Source organism: Siniperca chuatsi, linkage group LG1 (assembly GCF_020085105.1).
Source record: "Siniperca chuatsi isolate FFG_IHB_CAS linkage group LG1, ASM2008510v1, whole genome shotgun sequence".
NCBI lineage: Eukaryota > Metazoa > Chordata > Actinopteri > Centrarchiformes > Sinipercidae > Siniperca > Siniperca chuatsi.
In genome coordinates this window covers 1,167,002-1,184,582 of record NC_058042.1, presented here as the reverse complement: position 1 = coordinate 1,184,582, position 17,581 = coordinate 1,167,002, and the positions used below count along the sequence as shown (strand labels likewise).

At 43.9% G+C, this 17,581-nt stretch overlaps 1 protein-coding gene across 11 annotated transcripts in view; it reads left to right on the top strand.

Moving 5' to 3' along the window:
* Positions 1-17,117, top strand: part of kifc3 (kinesin family member C3) — a 60,658-nt gene extending 43,541 nt beyond the window's left edge. For 9 of the 11 annotated variants that reach the window (XM_044204139.1, XM_044204104.1, XM_044204056.1 and 6 more), the window contains 14 exons: positions 158-244; positions 3,216-3,363; positions 3,446-3,576; positions 4,124-4,235; positions 4,553-4,734; positions 5,962-6,066; positions 6,157-6,287; positions 7,558-7,681; positions 8,341-8,468; positions 9,169-9,400; positions 10,645-10,791; positions 11,251-11,380; positions 12,763-12,809; positions 14,920-17,117. In XM_044204139.1, coding sequence (XP_044060074.1) covers positions 158-244; positions 3,216-3,363; positions 3,446-3,576; positions 4,124-4,235; positions 4,553-4,734; positions 5,962-6,066; positions 6,157-6,287; positions 7,558-7,681; positions 8,341-8,468; positions 9,169-9,400; positions 10,645-10,791; positions 11,251-11,380; positions 12,763-12,809; positions 14,920-14,928 — 1,713 coding nt within the window. In that variant the 3' untranslated portion in view covers positions 14,929-17,117. The remainder of the gene's footprint in view (positions 1-157; positions 245-3,215; positions 3,364-3,445; positions 3,577-4,123; positions 4,236-4,552; positions 4,735-5,961; positions 6,067-6,156; positions 6,288-7,557; positions 7,682-8,340; positions 8,469-9,168; positions 9,401-10,644; positions 10,792-11,250; positions 11,381-12,762; positions 12,810-14,919) is intronic. The other 2 variants (XM_044204066.1, XM_044204075.1) reach the window with 2 other exon arrangements.
* The last annotated feature ends 464 nt before the right edge of the window (positions 17,118-17,581 follow it).

Below are 17,581 nucleotides of genomic sequence, written 5' to 3'. Positions count from 1 at the left end.
GTGGAGAGCCACAGCCGTGTAGCGGAGCAGGTGATGAGATGAATGGATGAATGTGATGATGTAAGATGGCGGATAATCAGACTTCACGTCAGAGTTCAGTTCAACCCCCTCACCTCTGCAGTTTAACCTTCTTCTCTCCGCATGCGTTCGGCCGCAGCTGCTCGCCGATCGAGGCCGTCTGTGCGGCCTCCTCTCCAAGGCCGTCGGCGGGGGCAACGGCGAGGTGGTTCGCAAGTTGTCCAAGGTTGGCCCCGCCCCTCCCCTTGTGACATCGCTGAGATTCAGAGGTCACAGCGTGATAAAGTGACCCCCTGCTGACCGAGAGCTCAGGCTCCAAAGCTGCCAAACGAACCGCAAACACTCCTTCGACCAGTGACTCATTCAGAACCAGAGCTTATTACGCAAGAAGACCTTTTATTGATCACAAGGGCGCAGGCGTGGATCCAGGAGGGACACGATGCAGTACACAACCAAACACACACATTTAGATCAATTCAGCAAATTACGCTAAAATTGGTTGTTTTCCATAATAATGGTAGTATAGAAACCTCTGTATTTTAAACTTAAAATCATTTTTAGTGTCTCTCATAGAAACCTGATAGATAATTGCTGTTTACATTTTTACTACAGAGATCTTTGCTTTACTTATTTTTGACAGATCTAGTGTCTTTTTAGGAGAATATTAACTGTAAATCTAATTATATATTTATATTATACGTAGTTTGAGGTGTCTGCAGGTCTACCTTATGGCTGCAACAACCTCCAGCCATAAGGTAGAGCAGCCTGTATGTAGCCTGAGAGGCAAGACCCAGGACCAAGATCCATTGATTGATTGATCAATAATAAGGCACACTGCAGATGTAACAATAATCATATATATAGAACATATTTCTGAGTTTGTTTTTATTTATTTGCTCAAGTTAAAATCAAACAAATGATTGAGTATTTTAAAGTGAAGCAGTGAGTCGGCTTCAGCTGATTGGTCAGGAAATGTGGTTTAAACTGGTGAACTGGTTTTACTGGGAAGCTTTGGAGCCTGTCAGACTCTGTCAGATCTTCCAGTCTGTGATATGAACCCAGTAAACCTCTCCCAGTGCTCCCTGTTGTATCCCTCAACACCACTAAGGCTGTGTTCACACTGCGACCAAGATTTAAAGCTGATTTATTGCCTAGATCTGATTGGGATCAATGGGGTCACTATGCGATGCTAACCTAGCTTAGCACAAAGACTGGAAGGGGGGAAACTGCTAGCCTAGCTGCTAATCTGTCTGCGCTACATGTTGTATGTAAGCTAACCAGCTAGTCATCAGTCCTTCCTGTAGTTGCTACATCCATTATTTAAATAGCCTAAATTAGCTAACTATGTAAAGCTCCTTTTTAATGTAGCTGAATGATTGTGTTAATATTTGATTTGTAGATATCGTAGGTGTCAGAAATTCACAATATCTCTGACTCATGAACAGTTTTTCAACAATATGACCTGAAGTTAACCTGCTAGCAAGCAGGCTAGCAAGCAGGCTAGCTAGATAGAAAGCGAGGCAGCTGTCCTGCTAGCGTGCAAGTTTACAAGTTAGCAAAGAAGCTAGCATGTGTCCTGTTTCCCACAAACAAACCTGACAAACTGCCTTCATGAACCTTCTGCCATTTAACTTATTATTTAGACTGAATTCATTAAAGAAACAAGAAAACAAAGATGTGATAAATTAGTAAATTTGGACTTGCTTATAAAAATGAACAACTTCAGCTAACTGCTGCTAAAACCTCAATGTCTCTCTTTACATTTCTGTTTCTACACCTGTTCAATAAACAACACACAACATGTAAATCAGACAGAGTTGGAAGGCAGATTCTTTTTTTGATGGAGCTAGGCTAACAGTTTCCCCCTGCTTCCAGTCTTTGTGCTAAGCTAGGCTAACCCCATCCTGGGTCTATCTCTGTACTGGGCCACACGGATATGAAACTGAAGTCCGAGTTCTTTTCTAAATCTGGTTAAAACGTTGGAAACAAACGTAACCGTCACTTTTAGCTGCAGCGTGAATGCAGCCTTCCCGTGTTCCAGGCTCCGCCTCCTGAACCTTGTTCACCTGTGAGGTCAGATTTACCTGCGTGTTCTCCAGTGATGCCAGCTGGCTTATTGTAGTAGCTGCTGTTTGTGTTGGTTGTGTAAATGATGTTTAGTCTAGATTATAATAATGTGTTTGCTGATCTGATGCCTAAACTTTTCTGTGGTTTTGTTTCTCCAGATGAGGGACAAAGAATTAGGAAAATTGTTTTTTATGCCGTCATGTAATTAATCTCTCAGGTTTGCGACGTGTGATAGGCAAAGCCACTGAACATTTTAAAGCCGGAGATGTTGATATTTATTTATTTATTTAATTTATGAAGCTCAAAATATATCGGTTCCCACCACTTTACAACTTGACAGCTGTCTAATCGCTGGGTCCTTGAGAACTCGCTGATTTTTAAAAAGAAGTTTAGGAGCCAGTAAAGCTGGAGAAACTGCTAATATTTAAAAAATGACATGAACTGTGGTTTCCCTTGTTGACGGCGTTTTCCTCTGCAAACTACGCTTTCTGTAGCCACGAGTGTCTGCGGGACACGTGTGTTTGATACCCGGTGTAGTATTAGGAGCTTATCGGGGCTTTTAGTCAGTCAAACCTCAGATGACTCCAGAAATACGTTCATTATTAAGTAGATGATTATATGAAATACAGAATTATTTACAATACCTGAAAGTGCTTATAGCATCTCTTAGACCAGCTGTGTTCGAACCCCAGACTGTACATAAAGACGGACGACATGACAGCTCCCCAAAAGTGAAGCCAGAACACCTGGATCGCCCCCTGGTGGCGGGCTGCAGTACAGGTCATAAACCCCGCCCCCTCCATGTTAGCGGCCGGGACACGAACCAAACTAAAAACTCATCATCACGCTGATGTTTGTTCAAGTTTGTTCGTTATTTGATGCTATAAAAGTTTTTTTATATATATATATATATATATATATATATATATATATATATATATATATATAAGTTTGGTTCTAATTAGTTATTTGATATATATATAAAGTATTTTATATATATATATATATATATATATATATATATATATAACAAATGATTGGGAGGACGGGCGTTTTTCGCGCTGCGCCTGATTTGCTGTGAATACGGTGTGTGTCGGTCCTCTCTGACCCCGTCCTCCTGCCTCCTTCAGATCCTGGTGTATGAAGGGGAGATGGAGCGAGCTCAGGGTCAGCTGGAGGCGGAGATGCAGAACCTGGAGGAGGAGAAGAACCGTGTGATCGAGGAGGCGTTCATCAGAGCCGAGAGCGAGATGAAGGCCGTCCACGAGAACCTGGCGGGTCAGACGCCGTTTCCTGTTGGCTGTTCTGTGTCTCAGCGTGTGTTTGGGCTCGTGTTCAGCTGAGTGTCGTTGTGTTTCAGGAGTGCGTATGAACCTGCTGAGCCTGCAGCCGGCCCTCAGGACTCTCACCTGTGACTACAACTGTCTGAAGAGGCAGGTGCAGGACTTCCCCTTCATGCTGGACAAAGCGATCACAGAGGCCAAGCAGGAGGTGAGTGAGCATGCTCAGAAGACGACCGGCTGGGCGAGAACAGTGAGTTCAGGTCGTCCGAGCTCCGACCCGCGATCGCGGAGGATGTTCTGATCTCGGAGGCGTTTCCTCCGTGGAAGCTTTGTAACGGACGGCAACGCCCCTTTGATCAGACTCTGTTTGTCAGATGTGGAGCGGCGTTACTGTAATGTTACAGGATGTCCGTCTGTTGAAACTGGACATTTAGTCGAAAAGTTTTTTAGTTTATAACCTTTATATTTTAATGGCCTTTGATGACAACGTGTAACGGGTTCTGAAGGATCTGCTGGACGGATTAAACGGTGAAGGAGACGCCACAGCGGGGGTGGCGGCTTGTTTCCGCCTGCGTACAACTCAAATCAGTCTACAGATGCTTGTTTCTTTTGATCATTATGAAAGTCGATCCTTTCAAATGGAATAAAATGTCTTTCAGGATGAACCAGTTCAGTCTGAGGATTGTTTTTGGTTTGAGCTCTTATTGTGTGTGTGTGTGTGTGTGTGTGTGTGTGTGTGTGTGTGTGTGTGTCAGATCTGTCAGGTGATCAGCGAGGTGAGCAGCACCAACCAGGAGCTGCTGCGTAAATACAAGCGAGAGATGAACCTGAGGAAGAAATGTCACAACGAGCTGGTCCGACTCAAAGGTCTGAAACAAACAGTCCGACACTTTTTTTTTTTTTTTACATCCGAATGTCAGCGTTTGTGTTTCCGCAGGTTTTCTGGATGTTAAAAGCAGGGCGGCAGCCAGGAGTTTACAGTCTGAGGGTTTCTGGGAGAGTCTCAGGAAATGACAGACCCATAAAATGAAGAGTTACTGATTGGGGCTGCAGTCTCAGAATACAGTATTCAGGAAAACAGCAGGTTTTTGATGATCAGCGAATCGAGAGAGGAAAAGTCAGACGTCATATTTTGGTTGTGAAACTAAAATCCCCCCCCTGTGTTCCTGCTCTCTGTCTCCCAGGTAACATCCGGGTTTTCTGCCGCGTCCGGCCGGTCAGTCAGGAGGAGCAGGACTCCGCCGACGCCAAAATCATGCTGAGCTTCGACTCGGACGACGACGCCGTCCTCTACCTCTCCAACAAGGGCAAAATCATGACCTTTGAACTGGACAAAGTCTTTTCTCCTCACGCCACACAGGAAGAGGTGGGTGACTCGTCACGGCCAGACAGGAAGCGTTCACATGACAACGCACTCGGACACACCTGAGATCTGACCCTGATCGACGTACAGGCGGCTGGTTTCTGAGAGACGGTGTTAAAGCTCGCAGGCCGTTATCAGGTCGCCACGATCGCTCATTCATACAGGCAGGTCAGTTAAAGGGACTGATCACAGGTGAAGGCAGCCACAGGTGTAGTGTTACCGGCTTTCATGTAATCTGTTTACTGCACGGAGACTTTTCTCCCCTGACTTCAGTCTCTAAGGCAGGCAACCTCCCCTAAAACAGCACCAAGTCTGGAGAGAAGCGCCGTCTGAAGGACAAACTCAGGGAACAAAAGTCCCAAAACCTGCGAGCTCCGTAGCTGACGGATCAGACACAAAGTAGAGGCCATGTTATAGTGTTAGCCTGTTATTGGATTATTATGACTGATGTATTAACGGAGCTAGCTTTAATTGCTTTATATACAGTTGGGGAGTTTTAATCATTAGCAATAGTTGTTGTTGTTGTTGTTGTTGTTAAGTTTAAAAAAGAAAAAGCTTTACGTGGTTGAACCAGGATTGAAACATTTCAGGAGGCAAATAAAATCAAACACTCAAAATAATACAAAACTAAAATGGGATAAAATACCCAACAATAATATACGATAAAAACAATAATTATAACACCAATAAAGCAGATGAGACATGTTGGAAATAAAACCGTGTGCTAGCATTCATAAAACCTTTTTTATGCTGTTCTGTCCATTTGTGGAAAACATTTTTAACTTAGGTTTATTGTTTGGCGTCTCTTGCTGTCTGTAGTTAGCGAGAACTCAAAGATCGTTAATATGGTTAGAAAGACTGCGGGGCGACAACAGTGTGACTGAGAGGGGGTCACGTCGTCTCTGGTGAATACGAGTTGGTCCCGTCAGGATGAAGGTTCAGGGATCTAGCTGGGCTCAGCGCTGTTAAACCGTCCTGTGACGTGATGGCCGATCGTCTCTCTGCTGTCTGACGTCTTCTGTTGACAGAGATAAAAAAACATCATATGTTTTATATCCACAAAAACTAAAACTGTCAGATAAATGTAGACGTATAAAGTTGCATAAATTAGAAATGCTCAAGTAAAGTGCTTTAATTTGTACTTGAATAATGTACTTAGTTAGATTCCACCACTGAAGGCCGCTGTTACAGGGTATCAGTAGTCTCTCTTCTCTCTGATTGGTCCGTCAGGTGTTTCAGGAGGTCCAGTCTCTGGTCACTTCCTGTATCGACGGCTTTAACGTCTGCATCTTCGCCTACGGACAGACCGGCTCGGGGAAAACTTACACCATGGAGGTAAGACGAGGCTCCGGCCCACCGAACGGTCCTTTACGTCTCCTCTGAAGTAGTAATTATACGTGTGTGTGTGTGTGTGTGTGTGTTCAGGGCGTGGTGGACGACCCCGGCATCAACCAGCGAGCTCTCCGCCTGCTGTTCTCGGAGGTGACGGAGAAAGCTCCAGACTGGGACTACAAGATCACCGTCAGCATGGTGGAGATCTACAACGAGACGCTGCGGTGAGGAAAGCGACGCACCGAGCTGATCCCGAGTCAGTTCAAAGCTTAGTGTTACAGATGCTCAACATCTCAACAGCCATTGGCTGGGTTTCCATGTTTCCAAGTTCCCAAAGATCCCAAATCTGTCAGGTTGAGGTTTGGAGAAATGAAGCGGCGAAATATTCAAACCGCCGAGAGCTTCGATGAAGAGCTGCAACGACAGGAAACACGATGATGCTGTTGAGTGGAGGAAGATGATTTTAACAACCTTAAAGTTCCTAAATGGAAACAAACTGGTGAAGTGAGCTCACTGCAGGCTCCAGGCTACATTAGCCGCTACTAGCATAACACACCCCAGTCTCGCACCCAACTGTCAGAGGAAGAGTTGCATCGTGGGTAATGTAGGCAGCAGGTTTTGACGAGGAAGAAGAAGATATCTCTGGTTCTGCTGCAGCGAGTTTCAGCGGTGAGATGATGAATCTGTGGCGATGTGAATGAAAGTGGAGTCCCGTCTGAAGGTGTAGAGCTGAACCTGAAATGTCCTTGAAAGGCCACCATACGGACTCTAACAATGTGACCTTTTCTCTGGCGCCACCAACAGGACAAACTTCAGTCACTTGTGGTAAAGATTTCAGACGAGTAGAGTTAATAAAGTCTGTGTTCATTCATCCGTCCTGCAGTGAAACATCGCAGCCGGATGGTCGAACACTTCGATCTCTGAACAAACTGAGTTCCTGCAGATTCAGAGCAGTTATGTAAAGGTGGATCATATTAAATGTCATCTGTTTGTCTGTCCAGCGGTTGTGTAACACAACATCTGTTTTAAAGCCTCTGAGGGCTCAACATCTGGACGCTGCATGGACAGCTTTTGGCAGAAAGGTCCAGAACTCTGAGAACTCGGGTGAGATTAAACTGCCAGATTATCGGGCAGCTCGGGACACGTCGGCTTCACGTGTGGACGGACAGAAACCACATGTTTACAGAGAAACTGGAAGATAGATTTTACGCTGCTACAGTTCCAGCTGAGAATCGTAATGTTACTGAAATGACAGCTGTCGCTTTATCTGTAAATGAAAAATATCCACTTTGAGTTGCCAGAACACACGTTGTTAGTTGATACTGCAGTTTCTCATCCAAAGGCACAGTGCAGCATCTGCAGGGTTTTGCCTAAAAATACATAAAATGAACTTTCGATCTGTTTCACAGACTTTAAATTCCCTGACTGGTGTGATGTGTTGTGTGAGCCCTGAGTCAGAGTCTGCAGGTTGTAAACGTGTCTGTTGTTGATCAGGAACCTGCTGGGGGAGAATCCCACCGACAAGCTGGACATTAAGATGAACCCTGACGGCAGCGGACAGCTGTACGTCCCCGGACTGACCGAGTTCACCGTCCAGAGCCCCGAGGACATCAACAGGGTGAGGACTTCCTGCTGCGCTCGTCCTTTCCGTGTAAAACCCGTCCAGTCAGCTGCTGGTCCCTGGTCTCTGTCTGCGTCTATAACCTAATAACCTGTGAAGTTCATTGTTGACCTTACTTAGATCCACTTTCTTGCTTTTTCTGGAGCTTTCACACATTGAAAACTCAGGAAAGAGCTTGTCAGTGGATTTCGTGTTAATCTCCTTTTTTTCCTTCACTTTTTAAAAGGAAATTAAAACGTCATCAGAGCTGAAACAATTAGTCAATTAACCGATTAGTTAATTAACAGAAAGTAAACCGGCACCAGTTTTTTGATAAACGATTAATTGTTGAAGTTACGTGTCAAAAAATCTCTGGTTCCAGCTTCTCCAGTGTGAATATTTGCTGGTTTTCTTCATCTTATGTGATTTGAACTGAAGCTCTTTGAAGACACTGATTGTTTAAGAACTTGGACTCTGGAAAACTATGATGATTAATCAAGAAAATAATATTGCAGATGAGCTGATAATGAAAAGAACAGCAGCCCAATAGAAGATACACACGATCACGGTCAGAGGTAAAACAGTACAGAAGTTGCTTTTTTCATTCTACATCGTGTGTGTGTGTGTGTGTGTGTGTGTGTGTGTGTGTGTGTGTGTGTGTGTGTACCTGTCCTCAGGTGTTTGAGTTGGGTCACATGAACAGAGCGACAGCCTGCACCAACCTGAACGAACACAGCTCTCGCTCACACGCTCTGCTCATCATCACCGTGTCTGGATTCAACTCTGCTACTGGAAACCGCACACAACACAACACACACACACACACACACACACACACACACACACACACACACACACACACACACACACACAGTTGGATGGACTGTGATGAAACGTGCTTCATCGTTCATGCTCCCCTCAGGATGAACTGTAGTAACTCTGGTGATCCTCTGAACGTTTGAAGCTTTCAGCCTCAGCTGGACTCTGTGTTTACTGCTAATTAGCTAATGTTAGCATGCTAACACGCTAAACTAAGGTGGTAAACATTATGCCTGTTAAACATGTTAGCGTTGGCATTGCGAGCATGCTGATGTTAGCATTTAGCTCAAAGCACCGCTGTGTCTACGTGCAGCCTCACGGAGCTGCAGACTCTCTTGATATGAATTCATTGGTTTCCTCTTGAACTCTTGATTTCCACCTTCAATTTTCCAATTTTGGCTCGAGTTGAAGAGGAGCCCTTTGCATACAAGACTGTATCATCTGCATAAAAGTGGATATTATCAGTCTGTGTTGGAGTGATAATATTGTTTATGTAGTGTAATAGTAAAGGATCCAGATCACCTGTGTTCTGTCAGACAAATGAAACCAGTTCTGAGCGTGAACCAAGCCTGTCGGTTTAGTGAACTGCAGCGATCGGCAGGATGGAAAGACTGTATGATGTCGTTTAATACAAGTGTGCTGAACTCGGCTTTGATAATCTGACAGACAATCTGTGTTTTGATCGCAGGTAAGCTGAACCTGGTGGACCTGGCCGGCTCGGAGAGGATCGCTAAGTCGGGGGCGGAGGGCAGTCGCCTCAGAGAAGCTCAGTGCATCAACAAATCTCTGTCGGCGCTCGGTGACGTCATCAACGCTCTGCGGAGCAAACACTCCCACGTCCCGTTCAGGAACTCCCGCCTCACCTACCTGCTGCAGGACTCTCTGAGCGGAGACAGCAAGACGCTCATGATGGTGCAGGTGAGACTAGGAAGAGGTTTAAAGGTCCAGACCCAGAAAGGAAGGTTTAGACCTGCGAAGCCTGTTTTATGTTCCTCATGAGTATTTTCACAATCATACCGATTTTCTAACTTTCAGCTCACTACAAATAATTAACTGAAACATAAATGTGAATATCTGTGCTGCCTCGGCACAGGAAGTACAGTGATTTGCTTTTAGGCTCGGGTTTAATTACCCCTGAGCCTCGTGGCTGTCGCTACTAACAGGACATACTGTACATACGCGAACAAGAACTGGATGCAGGCCTCACCTGAAACCGGTGAACTCGACTAGCTTCCCGCTGCCGCTCCACTTAATGTGTCCAGCCGTCCACTGAGCTCAGCGACGGTTAACAAATGGACACGGACAGAAAGTCAACCATAATACTTCAGGGATGAGGGGCATCATTCGTCGTCCATCATGGCCGCTCCTTGTTAGTTGCAGCCCTGCAGAGGATGACTAATATTCTCATTATCAATTAAACTGTCGATCATTTTCTCGGTTAATCGTTTGGTCTATAAAATGTCAGATAATGGTGAGAAATGCCCATGAAAACATCCAAAGGCCAATGTGACGTCTTCAGATGTCTTTTGCTTCACCAAGAGTCCAAAACCTAAATATTCTGTTTGTTGTTGTAGAAGATGAAGGAAACCAGCTGCAACCAGAGGATTTTGTAATTTTCTCAATTGTTGCAGATTTTTTATTTTTTTTATTTTGTCGCTCAAGTAATCGATTAATCGACTAATTGCTGCAGCTCCACTCGTATCCATATCTCCCCTCTCTGGGCCATCTGACGGGCTCATATTAGGTAAAACCCGCCCTCTTCAAGCTTGGCAGCCAATCAGAAATAACAACCTGTGACCGTGACGACTGTGTGGCAGTAAAGTGCGATACCGGTGGCTGAAGTTACATACTGTTGCATACTAGCGTCCACTGCACTACTTTGTACTAACAGTCCCACAATGCACTACAGCACTTTTTATACACGTGAACACAAGCGTTGTGTTTCTCTACAGCTGACGCAAAATGATGAAGATTAGTGTCCGATGGATTGTCTCTCTGTAGAGACCCGAACTGAAAGCAGTCTGGAAGGAAATCCACGTAAAAACTGATGGTTAACGGGAATGTGTGAAGAAACCAGCGACGAGTCGGTGTGGACCGGAGCAGACAATGATGCTGTTGGTGCTGAAAGTGACTCTTGTCTGTTCTGTCTGTCTCGTGTCCAGGTGTCTCCGCTGCCCAGCAACATGAGCGAGTCGGTCTGCTCGCTGAAGTTCGCCCAGCGGGTTCGCAGCATCGAGCTGAGCTCCTCGTCCTCCAGGAGACACGAGAACTCGTCCACCTCGTCCTCGCCCACCCACGACAGCGTCGAGGTAACGGGACACAGGCGGGGTTTCTAACGTGCAGCTGGTTCAGTCCGACGCGTTAAACACATCTGTTAAATGTTTAAACTCAGCAAAATAAGTTTTTTGTTTTTGATGAGACTCGTACATCATTTTGGCACCAATATTTAAAGGTTTCCAATATATTTTTTAATATAAATTAAAATATAAAATTGTGATTAATTGTAATATTTTATAATAAAATTAATAAGAAGAAAAATACAATAAATAAAATAGTCAAATGTTATGATATAAAGTAAATTAAGGAAAAAGATTAAACACAAATTAAACAAAAGTATTTATTTACAGAGAATAAAATCTAAACTTATAGAATATAAATTGTACAGAAATTCAAATAAAACATCCAAGACTGAGTAAGAATAATCCAACGTTTTAATGTCCAGTGTTTATGATCTCTATAATACATCTCGACCTCTGACCTCTCATCAGCTGGACTCTCCCCCAGTGACCCCCGTCCCTCTCCCCATCTCTCGGGCCAGCAGCGCCGGCTCCACCCTCTCCTCCACCTCCAGAACTCCCAGCAGCTCCCGCAGGAGGTCCCAGTCCCAACTGTCCACAGGTATATACAGTATGAACACACACGGCCGTCCTCAGTAATATACATATACAGTATGAACACACACACAGCTGTCCTCAGTAATATACATATACAGTATGAACACACACGGCCGTCCTCAGTAATATACATAAACAGTATGAACACACACACAGCTGTCCTCAGTAATATACATATACAGTATGAACACACACGGCCGTCCTCAGTAATATACATAAACAGTATGAACACACACACAGCTGTCCTCAGTAATATACATATACAGTATGAACACACACACAGCTGTCCTCAGTAATATACATATACAGTATGAACACACACACAGCTGTCCTCAGTAATATACATATACAGTATGAACACACACACACACATATACAGTGAACACACACACAGTCGTCCTCAGTAATATACATATACAGTATGAACACACACAGCCGTCCTCAGTAATATACATATACAGTATGAACACACACACAGCCGTCCTCAGTAATATACATATACAGTATGAACACACACACAGCCGTCCTCAGTAATATACATATACAGTATGAACACACACACAGCCGTCCTCAGTAATATACATATACAGTATGAACACACACAGCCGTCCTCAGTAATATACATATACAGTATGAACACACACACAGCCGTCCTCAGTAATATACATATACAGTATGAACACACTGAATATTTTGTGTAATTTTGACTAATCAAAGAAAACTGCTGAGTTCAAAGGTCGCGTCTCTGACTTTCATTAGATGTCATGTTGTTGTTTATGTAATAATAAACTCCCCACACACACACTCATGCAACACAAATACAGTAAGGATCCCTTTATTAATATCCTTTATTGAATCAGGTTTCTACATATAGACGTTTATTTCTCTTCTGCTCCAGTTTTAATCGTTAACTCGTTACACTGAATTTATCGATTTGTCGCGTCACACTGTGGAAAACTGTTTCAGTTCACTGATTTACTTCCAATCAGTGATTTTGAGCTTTTTCTGTGATCTGCAGGAAGTAGCTCGACTCATTAGCGAACAGGTAATTACACCTGGGGCTGCGGCGGAGTCACGATTATTTTTATTATCAGACAAATAAGACGAAACCAGGAAATATGAATTTTTTTTTTATTTTAGTGGCATTTTTGCCCATAAAGATGAATCAATTATTAAAATGGTTGCTGATTAGTCGCTCAGCTTAAGATCAGCTCAGATTTAATCGATAACTCGACTAGTTGTTTTAGTTTTTTACTGACAAAATGCATTTTGGGAAACGTAGGAAACGGAGTAAATTATAATCCAGAAGGATTTTCCCAGCTTCAGTCTGTCCTCCTCCTCCTTCTTCTGTGTCCTCACTCTGTGGTCTGATTGGTTGGTTTACAGACAGACAGGTAGACAGAGCCAGCCCATTGGTGGGGGACGGTGGGCAGGTAGGTGGGGGTGTATACTGATTGGTGGATAGCTTGGCATGGAAGCGCTCAGCATGGCATGGTGCCTCCCCCCTCCCTCCATCCGTCTAACACTCCTAACCACAGAGCTCCACCAGCTTCTGCCTGTGTGCCTGCAGGGCCGTGAGCAGGGCCCACAGAGCCCACGGGCCTCCTGTGTGCAGCGGACCGTGCTGTTTGTGTCGCCTGTTCGAATGCCGCAGTCTCGTTCGTATTAAACCAACTTCTGTGCAGAAACAAGTTCAAGTCACAAGGAAACTTGCTCTCGAAGTCGCAACCTTTTTAAAGCGACAGTCCGACATTTTTAGGAATTCTTCATTGGACGTTTTCTCCAGATGGACATCAGTCCAGGACGTGTTTAGCCTAGCTTAGCACAAAGAATGGAACCAGGGGGAAACTGTTAGCCTAGATCCATCAAAAGAGGAAAAAAAAAATCCACCTTTCTGTCTGATTCGCTTGTTGTGTCTTGTTAGCTAACCAGCTAGTCATCAGTCCATCCTGTAGTCAGCTGGTTTCGCTGACGGAAGAGTTCGGAATCAATAAAGCGCGAACTTTAGCAAAAATGTGCGATTTTGACAGCATTCCTTTTCTAGCTAGAAATAGCTGGAAAAAGCTATTAGATGCTAATAGCTCAGCATTTAGCGCGTCCATGCATTCGTGCAGTTTCGGCAGAACGAACAGGACATCTCTGTTTTTGCGACTTATTCTAGGATGGTTTCTCCCGTTGATAGCTTGTAGTTGCTTTTACTTAAATAGCCTGAATTAACTACTTTAACTGTGTCACAGATTTGGAGTAGCTGCAGTGTACAGCTCCTCCATAACTGGCTGAATTGATTGTATTAGTGTTTAATACTGGATTTAATTTAATTTAACTCCTTCGCTGCCATTTTGCCAGTTTTGCTTTGTGGCAGTAATCTGACTGAAGGCTGATGTAAACTGTATTTCCCACTCTGTTGCTCATTACATGAACGCAGCATATACCGAGTGAGCAGCTTACTCGCTAGCAAGCAAACTAGCTCGTAATTGGCTTCCCACAAACAAACATTTAACTTATTATTTAGACTAAATTTATTAAAGAAAAGAAAACTGATTGTTGTTTCTGTTTCTGCACCTGTTCAATAATCAACGTACATCATGTGAATCAGACGTGGAGCTTCTGGAAGGTGGATTTTTTTTTTTTGGTCTTTTGATGGAGCTAGGCTAGCAGTTTCCCTCTGCTTCAAGTCTTTATGCTAAGCTAGGCTAAACCTGTCCTGGGCCTATCTGTACTGAACGCACAGGTAAAAACTGATATAAACAGCTGGAGTTTAAATTAATTTAAATCCTGAAACGTTTCCTTGTGACTTCAGAGTGTGGTGGGTGTTGTGAGTTGTTGTCTGGATGAATCATGCCCCGGGTGTCCCGCTGATGAGCCGAGGATTGTGGGATTTGAACCTTCATGTCCACACTGATAAATCTGAAAACAGTGTTGGTATTTCTTTAAAAAGTACAACAGGACTCCTCCAACACAGTTTAACTACTTCTCCTAAATAAGTGCACAAGGTGTATTAAACCGCAGGTAACCAGAGCAACAGTGAAGGTAAACACTGGCCACAGGGCGGCGTCAGAATAAATAAAACAAACATGAAACAAATAATTTTCAAATTGGGGCAAATGCTTTGCCGACATTAGAAACTATTCAGGTCATGTTCTGCTCTTGAATAAGTTTCACTGAATTTATAGAACTGAAATCTTTCACTTTGAAATCTGTCTGAATTCATGAGGAAGATGTTCACGTTATTGTATTAGCATGCTAATATTGCTGATTAGCACTAAACACAAAGTACGTCTGCGGTTGGGAAGTTAGTTGGTTGCTCGCTAGTTTTGCAGGTTTTTATTGGACAAATTAAAGATCTGATTTGTGTGAAGACAGACAGAAGATCTGACACATCTGCAGGAGGTTTTGAGTTTAAATATCGTCCATCCAATAGCTGTTGGAGCGACCTGCTGGTGTGGACAAAACGTTTTCACATTTATTGGCAGCAGTGTGGACATGCTCTGACCGAGTGACGGGTCACATGACTGCCGACTGATGGTCTGGTTTTCTCTGCAGGACGACTGAAGCTGACGGCCTGAGAGACCCGGAGACGACCGCGGGGCGTCGGCCAACGCCCCGAGGCTTCTCCCTGCTGGGGCGCCGCCTCCTTCCTGCCCCCGCTGGGTTTATTACCCTCCTCGCCCTCTTGACTGGAGCGGGATGAAGGAGCAAAGACTGATGGGAAAGCAGATCAGTCTCAAATCTTACCACTCTTATCTCTGTCGTCTGTCAGCAGAGAACACGGCCAAATGTTTCCATTTGCGTGTCTTCTTGCTGTGATGATGGACATTTGAAAGGACTCGAGCGACTAACGAGGAACCACCGAAGCCCCAAGCTCCTCCCGTCTGGACTGAACCGAAATCCTCAATAACGCCCCCCGAAAAACAGTATACGCTTTCCGATCGCAGTATTTCATTTATTGTTTCTTTGTAAAGTTGCACTTTAAACTTCTAGATTATTTTCTAACCCACAATTCCAGATGTGGTGGATTTATAATATATGCATAATATGGTTATATATTTATGTTTGACATGCTTTAATCTTTGTTTTTATTTGGATTTATGTTTCTTTTTGGTGGAGGATGCCACGTGAACATTTTCATTTAATCTTAAAATTTCTGATTTAAATCTCAGATTGTTTTTTCTTTTCTCAGAAAATTGAGATTAATTCTCACGTCTTGAATCCTCTCCTGCAGTTTCCTAACGGAGGTTGTCTTTGTGTCCTCGCGGTCCTCCTTTTATCCAATCAGGGTACTCCACTGATACCGAGCTGTCCAATAAGACGTGAGCAATACGAGGAAGTCTTCTCCTGTACACGATTGTTGCTGTTCGATCGTCTTCTGTTCCTGTGGATGTTTGTTTTCATGCCGAGCTGACGAAGCTTCGTCTTCCTCCAGCTCGTTAAAATCGAACAAAAAGACGCTCAAATGTTGTTTCTCCTCGATGTGCTCCTGCTGTCGTCTAGTCACCTCTCTAAAAAAACAAATCTAGGACACCGCAGGTGACCTTTGACCTCAGACAGAACACACCTGTAGCCGTTGACCTGGTGCCAAGCTTGACGTGACGCAGGTGGAGCTGATAGTTAGTTGTAGTTGTAGTAACAGGAATGCTTAGAAACGCGATGAGCTGCTGCTGTGTGTCTGCTTGCTTTGTCTCCGCTGTAGATTTCTACAGTTTTTTTTTTGTATTCCCTTTTTAATAAACACTCCAAAACAAACGTGTAACTCTGGCGTCCGTGTTGACCCACTGTGAAATATTTAAAGGATAGTTAACGAAACATTTTGGGAAATCGATATCAATCGCATATCTGTGTCTTGAATACGGAGCCAACACCTCGACCAAATGAGATGTATTAATTAGTGAGCGTTGGAGGTGTTGGTAGGTGTATGTTTGAACTTCCAGGCTTTATGCTAAGCTAGGCTAACCACGTCCTGACTCCAGCTCCGTAACACCACGGATTGATATCCAACTGAACTTTGAACTGTTGAACATCTTTCTGGTTTGACGTGTGGAGCCGAAGTGCTGAAAATCAGCTTCACGGAGAAAATACGGCCACTTACAAGAAGAAGACGACTGTGTGGAAACCTAGCGTCTGGCTGGACCGTGTATCAGTGTGCTCCTGAGGACTGTCCACGCCTCGCTGTAAAGCTTTGTTTATGCTCCACGCGGTGTCCTCGGCGCGGCGTGTGGTCACGCACCTCCCGGCAGCTTTTATCATTTTTTTTTAATTTATTTTTCCCTCACTTTGTTGAATACAAAAGTTCCAACTTGCATCTGCAGAAGATGACATTAGTTCCTGACTGCCACAAACTCTGATAAAAGCAAATAACTTAAATTAAGAAGTAAAGTAGTAAATACATTTTTACTATTATGTCGCAAGGATTTTTAAAAAGCCGGTCAATTCTTTTCTAAATGCTTCAAAAACAGGAGAGCTTAAAAATCTATTTTGTCTGCAGAATCAAATTGTTTCATTACAACACATCTGTTGTTCCAGATGCGTCTCTACAGGGATTGGATAACGGCGGTAAAGCGTGTCGGTGAGGAGCTGTGTAGCAGAGCAGCAACACTCGTTGACTTCTTGCTTCTTCAGTGTTTTGTTTGTGCGCCCCCTGGCGTTTTCGGAGAATACTGCCTCTGTGCAGAGGCCCGCGCGAGCATAAACAAAGCTTAAAGGTATAATATGTAACCTTTCCGCATTAAAATGTCTAAAAACGACTAGACCTATGTTATATATTTTGTTGAGTTGTGTACTTACATTATCCCAAATGTTTCCGACAATGTTCAAACCCAGAGAAATCTGTCATTTTAGTCGAGGTGACGGTGCGTTTCATTTGGTCGCCTGTCAGTGGCGCCGTATCCCCTTTACCCCCTCTATTGCTGTAACTATGCTGGTGTGGAGAGCGCCGGCGATCACGGATAACAGCGCTAGGCTTCACCACATAACATTAGCTACAGAAGCTGTAAGAGTAGTCCGCTCATCTAATGGTAAGTTAGCAAGCTAACGTTAGCTAACGTTACTTTACTACGCAGCAATTTCATTAGAATGAAATGACACAACGTGAATAAATGTATTACCTCGTCCGATAGATTTTCATCGCCAATGATTATCAATGACGACGACAACTTTTTGTAGTTTTGATTGATACCCCCTAGTGGCAGAAACGACTTACTGCGCGTTT